This window comes from Camellia sinensis, chromosome 12 (genome assembly GCF_055761805.1).
Source record: "Camellia sinensis isolate YWXY chromosome 12, ASM5576180v1, whole genome shotgun sequence".
NCBI lineage: Eukaryota > Viridiplantae > Streptophyta > Magnoliopsida > Ericales > Theaceae > Camellia > Camellia sinensis.
In genome coordinates this window covers 56784939-56791145 of record NC_138972.1, presented here as the reverse complement: position 1 = coordinate 56791145, position 6207 = coordinate 56784939, and the positions used below count along the sequence as shown (strand labels likewise).

At 34.6% G+C, this 6207-nt stretch overlaps 1 protein-coding gene across 2 annotated transcripts; it reads right to left on the bottom strand.

Moving 5' to 3' along the window:
• Window positions 1-318: 318 nt before the first annotated feature.
• LOC114259699 (putative mediator of RNA polymerase II transcription subunit 26b) lies at window positions 319-5649 on the bottom strand. Of its 2 annotated transcripts, none has more exons than XM_082898666.1 (9): window positions 4227-5649; window positions 3793-3861; window positions 3606-3688; window positions 2842-2894; window positions 1907-2028; window positions 1740-1767; window positions 1286-1620; window positions 975-1115; window positions 319-835 (listed from the first exon to the last, which is right to left on the bottom strand). In XM_082898666.1, the coding sequence occupies exons 1-9, from the start codon at window positions 4683-4685 to the stop codon at window positions 755-757; spliced, it is 1371 nt and encodes a 456-aa protein (XP_082754792.1). In that variant the 5' UTR covers window positions 4686-5649; the 3' UTR covers window positions 319-754. The 2 variants fall into 2 exon arrangements, with proteins under 2 accessions (XP_082754792.1, XP_082754793.1); XM_082898667.1 differs by having other exon boundaries at window positions 975-1056.
• Window positions 5650-6207: the final 558 nt, after the last annotated feature.

Below are 6207 nucleotides of genomic sequence, written 5' to 3'. Positions count from 1 at the left end.
TCATTTTTTTTTTTCCTTTTAACTGAAAGAATAGTATCATAGTCATGTTTCATTTAACAGAGCATGAGATCAATTACAATCCTACTAAAAGTGATCATCCAACCATCTTCTTACATTCATATCATGTCAAAATGTACTTATTATGCTGTGTAAATTTATATATGTAACACAGTCTGATAATGGAACAGGAAAAGGAGATGTCCGAGAGAAAATTGGTGGACTCATCACCCTTTTTTTTTTTCGTTTTAATTGAAAGAATAGTATCATAGTCATGTTTCATTCAACAGAGCATGATATCAATTACAATCCTACTAAAAGTGAACATCCAACCAACTTCTTACACTCATTTCATGTCAAAATGTTTCATACTATAAATGTACTTATTATTCTGTGCAAATTTATATATGTAACAGAGTCTGATAATGGAACGGGCAAAGGAGATGTCTGAGAGAAAATCATCATATGGGATGGGTGAAAATCACATTCATCAACAACAAATCAAGAATTTAGACCTCGTAATCTATACCAGCCACCCAAATCAAATGAAAAAGTTCATTACCTCAAACTGAGTCTTAATTTAGCAGCGTCATCATCGATGCTCGAGTGGGTGAAGCCACATAGTAAGAGTTTTCTTCCACTTTATTGGCTTTCAAAATGGGAGAAATTTTGAAATGTTGTTTATTCGAATCAACATCACAAAAACAAACAAGCTAGCGACGCCCATTTGCCCAATGCCTGTTGTGATTTCCAGGTCTCATGTGAGGATTCCTAGGGCCAAGCCCTTGCTTCGGGAGATCCTGCAATTCCATGACCTGGATAGTTCTTTGTCTCTTTGCTGTCAAATAGAAGAACAATCACCATCAGATAAAAATAATTTCATTATGTGTCTCTACTGAAAGTTATTTTGATGAAAAATAAATCAAATACGGAAAGTAAAATCCAAAATATGGTAAGAATAAGTTTGGAGCAGATACCATTTTCAGCTTGTTGGTAGCGCTCATGGAGCTTCCTCTTTGCGGCTTCAAGTTTTGCAGCATCATCCAAACACTTCGGTTTCTAATTGAACAGCAAAAATAGATCAAAATGAATGATCCAAGCAGCAAGCTATTTGACATCTGTACAGGTGATGTTGTTTTAAATAACAGTATCGATGACACAGTCATATATATATCAGTCAACATCGGACAGAATCGGCCGATCTATCAATGAATAATGGTATGGGAAGTCCAAAATTCCAATACGTAACAGCAGATATTTAAAAATGATGGATTTTCCCAATACTCACATCTTCTTGAGCAGCTAGTGGCTTCTTTTGGATTGTGATCGGCCTGTTTGAGTTTTGCTGGGATTTTGTCTCATTGCTGACCTTTTGCTCCATGTTTAATTTTGTCAGCCTCCCAGGGCCAGACTCGGTGTTCAAGGGCTTATGTGGTTTCACAACAGCATTTGGTTTCTTCATTACAGGTTCTTGATTCTTCCTTTCTTCACCCTTCTTGTCCGTGGCAGGTACATACGGTTCATGGGGAACTTGCTGCTTCCACTTGGGAACAGTTTGATTCGCCATTGATGGGTTTCTGCCATTTTCACGGTTCTTCTTGAATTCCCCACTGTTTCGAGGATCTAAAACAACATCCCCATTTAAAAATCATGAATCTCTAAGAAAGTGGGGAATTCAAACAAAGAACCGAATAGCAAAAAGCTTTATAAGAAAAGCATAAAGGATCACAAATTCAACTCACTTCCATCATCATCTATGCCATCGAAGAACTTTGGTAAGCGCAATTGAGAAAGACAGAAAAAGAAGCAAAATGTGTCAGTCTCTAACCACAAAAGGCTAATAAACTTATTTCCTTGAGAAAAAAAAGAAATGAACACACCACACCCACCCACCCACCCACCCACCCACCTGGGACAGCTCTATTGTAGCATTATTAAGAAAAGCTCCTTCGTCTAATGGAGGAGAAGGGAGGCCTTCTTCTTCTTCATCAACAACAGATGGGTTTACAGACTCCGGGGTACCTTCTGCATCTATGAAAATATAAATATTTTTAGAACTCAGTTTCAGTCAAGAACGAAATGAGAGAACAAAATATACTTAAGTGGACAGAAAAGGTGTCTGATGACAAAGGAATTGAGCAAATATGATAATTTAGATTTTAGGAATTCTATTTACATTAGAACATTAGGTAGGATTTAATTATTTGGAGTTTCCTAATTATTAGGTAAGATATATTATTTGAGGTGTGCTATATTTTGAAAGCTCTTAATTAGGGTTTTGGTTGCCTATAAATAGGCTAGTATACAGTAGGGTTTGACGGCTTTGAATGATAAATTGAATTGAGAGTTCTTTTTTTTTTTTTTTTTTTTAATTATTGTTTGAGGGTTTAGTTTATTTCCTTTGTGTCATTTATTCTGTTCTCTTTTTTGTTTTTTTTTTGGAACAGGAAAGGATGCTCCGTGGGAACATCATAACATCTGTGGGCCCTGGCACTGGACCCGGAGTAACCGGTTGCTGGATTTAATCCAACTCATAAAAAAGGACCCACCACTAGGGCACACAAATTGACCTCACCTACCCGCCACACAGGAGGCAGAGTGTCAATTGGAGTACAGCACGATGAGCCGAAGCAAATTGGGAACACGCTACCCCCCCCCCCCCCCCCGCCCCCCCCGCAAGAATCGACCCCTGCTTGGCTGGGTGGAGGGGAGATGCGTAATCCACTGGGCCACCACCCCCAGTGGTATTCTGTTCTCTTTGATATCCTTGTTCTTGATTCGGTGGTCCTACATCAAATGCATATATGCTATATCTATCAAAAGCTAATTCTTAACAAAAGCTACCTGCAATAGCCGCTGTAGCAATGACCCACGCATCTACCATATCTTTCCACACTCTGCAATTAATGATCGTGCAGTTAGAAACAAAAAGAATATGCCATACTGATCTAATATAGCAAATTGAAAGTTCGTGAGTACATTTAGCTATAACTGGATAGAAAAAGGGAATTAATTAGCAACATTCTTACCAAACATTCCACTAACACGTAGAGGAATCATATTGGCAGCAAAATGTTAGATGACTTGTTTAACACAGACAAAGGATAATATAATAACCCAAGATTTCCACAATTCATATGCTTACAAAGAAGCTGAATTTGATAACGGTTGTTTATGGCGATCAGCATAGAAAAATAGAACTTCTTAAACTAGCACTGTTTCTATTGTACAAGGATAAGCTGAAAAATGTTTGAATGAAGCAATTCTTATCATCAAAATTGTCATCATCTTCATCATAACTATAGGAATCATCAGCACATCTATAAGGAAATCGAAGTCTAAGTAGTATAATTCCCTGCTGATAATCGTGATAAGACATAAAAAGAAAGGACTGGCTTAGCAAGAATGCTGCTGATTAAAGCAAACAGAATTATCAGTACCACCAAATTCACAAATTTGGAAGAAAATAACATATCAGCACTTTTAAACTACGTAAATTCTTTGTTGGTAAACTTAACCATACAACAATAAATTCACATAAGTTCATCCATCAAATGACCAAATCTAGAACATAAAATAATGCCTAGCAAGAGGAAAGAATGACATACTCGATGAGCGTCCGTGCAAGATGTCGAATCTGCTTCGATCCGTGTTTCCTCAGAGCATTAACAGACTTTCCAATCTCTGTGGCCTGTGGTATAACGAGTAATGCAATTCAATTCACTACACTCATAGAAAACAAAAACTAATGGGAAAAAAAAATTGCAGCCAAAAAAAAAACAAGAGTGTTCATACCTTCAATGTATCCACAGACAAAACCATCAATTGAAGCCTCCTCAGTGAATCAAATAATACTGAATCAGACTGTCACAAGAAAGTAAAAAGCTTGAAGGGCTCTCTATCTTTACCAGATAAGTGTAACAATAACCAAATAATTTCCCAAATAACATAAAACAATATTCAAACAAATTCAAATCCAATCTCCCAAAAAAAAAAATAAATAAATAAATAAATAAATAAAAATAAAATAAATAAATAAATAAATTCAACAGAATTGCAAAAATCAAAGATTTAATCATATGCTGCTTGGCAATAACAGACCAATCTCCCATTTATCAGTCAAAGTTCTTACCAAAAAAAACAAAACACGTTCAAAAGCAACAAAATACAGAAATGAAAATTGAATTCACATAAAAGAGAAAGATTCAGTAGAAGTTATGAAGATAAACCTCATCTTGACGATTATCAATAATCTTTTTGATCCTCAAGACCTCCCCAAAAATCTGACTCTCTTCTTCAATATCATCAGTCAATGCCTCAGCTTCTCCATAGCTGTAATTGCTCACTGGGTTGAAATTCATTTCAACCTGATCATCTCTACTACTATTCACCTTGCTCTCTTTACCACCACCATTCTCAAATTCACATCCATTTTTCTCAAACCCACTCTTACAACCTTGGTCCTCATCCTCTACAGGAACTTTCAACTCCACGCGTTCACACCCGACACACCGAATCAATTTACATGAAAACAAAGTTACTGCAATTCGATCTCTCCGCAATCTGAACTCCTGTGGACAATCCGAAGCAGCAACAATAATTGCGTTCTCGATTATATCGAATATATCAAAATTGGAGGTTCGAAAATAGTCCCTCCAGTTGTCCAGGGTTCTAGATTTAATGACCATGGTTGAGAAATCAACCTCTGAATCGAATCCGGACCAACCCAGATCGGAAAATCGAGTTTCCGCCAATACCCAGAAATCAGAATTTGATTTTCGTCTGATTTTGATGATACCCAGAAACCAAAAACTCGATTTTCATACACAATTTTTTTGTTTTTTTGACTCTCAGAAATATTGGTGGTTGGTAATTTATTTATTTTTTTGACGAATCGATTACGTCAGAGAGAAAAGACTTGTGATATGATCGTCACAGATGATGAGATAAAACCAATTTCAGTTTGAAAAAAACAGGTACTCTCTTGAGAATTATGACAAATTTTCCAAGAAAATACAAAATCGATTAAAATTTTTCTAGGAGGAAACTATGTGCTAATTCCAGAAATAATAAGAAATTCAAAATCAAAAGAGAAATCGATATGCTAATTATGGCAAAGAAATAGTGAAATACAGGGAAGGAAAATAACTCTCAGGATTCTCTCTCTCTCTCTCTCTCTAGGAACAAAACCAGGTGCTGCTGAGAAAAGACGAGAAAATTGAATTTGGGTTTTAGATAGCGAACAAGGAGGGCAAGTGATGGAAAGGGCACAAACAACGGATTCGCAAAAAGTTCAACTTCCAATTGGTTTCACGTTACCCGGTTTTGAACCCAGAGAGAGAGAGAGAGAGAGAAGAGTTATTCTTTTTTATTTTGATTTGAAATTTTTTTTTACTATCACTATTTATTATAGAATAAATTATGATATTTTTGGGTCTTTTTACTTGAAAATTTTTGGACTTAGACTTTGTTGAGTCACAATTCACACCAAGAGAAAGAAAGTCGGGAATTGAAAATTTCTATAATACACACTTTAAAAACTAGATATTATATATATTTTGATAATTAGATAATCGGATCAATTTATGTACATATAAATTAATTTTAAGAGATCAATTTCATCGTTCAATTACGGAGGATTTCATTTAAAAATAAAACAAGTGACCTGGGGCCCAATGTGCTAATTTTATTACCACATTCCAAGTTGTACCGCTAAACCACCCCTGAGATTAATAAATATATCATATCTTAATTGTCAAAAAAAAATTATGGTACATACTCTTTAAATAAACATTTTATTATGCATTTTTGTTATACATATTGCATATTTTTGTGATAATGTCATAATTTTTTTCATAAAGTTACGATAATTTGTAATTTAGAAATAAAGTTATACATTTTTATATTAATAAAAAAATGTGTAACATCACTACAAAAATGTGTAATATAACTATAAAATGTGTAACTTCATTTTTGAACCCAAATGTTTAACTTTTATCATAAAAACAGGTAACATTTATTACAAAAATACAAAACACGTAAAACAAAAATATATAATAAAGGTCTACATTGTAGACACACAACATGACCCCTTAAATGCTATTTTTTTAATAATATTTTATTATAATTTGTTATGATATTAGTTTTGACTTGATTATAATTTAATTTACTATTGATTATAATAATGTAATGAGACCGTTATTTTGACTA

Excerpts from the sequence above, each read along its gene's own strand:
- LOC114259699 (XM_082898666.1), bottom strand. The coding sequence starts at position 4,685 with ATGGTCATTAAATCTAGAACCCTGGACAACTGGAGGGACTATTTTCGA. Across the intron at positions 2,029-2,841 it reads TGCTACAGCGGCTATTGCAG|ATGCAGAAGGTACCCCGGAG; the intron begins GTAGCTTTTGTT and ends ATATTTTCATAG. Across the intron at positions 1,116-1,285 it reads CACTAGCTGCTCAAGAAGAT|ATGTCAAATAGCTTGCTGCT; the intron begins GTGAGTATTGGG and ends TCACCTGTACAG.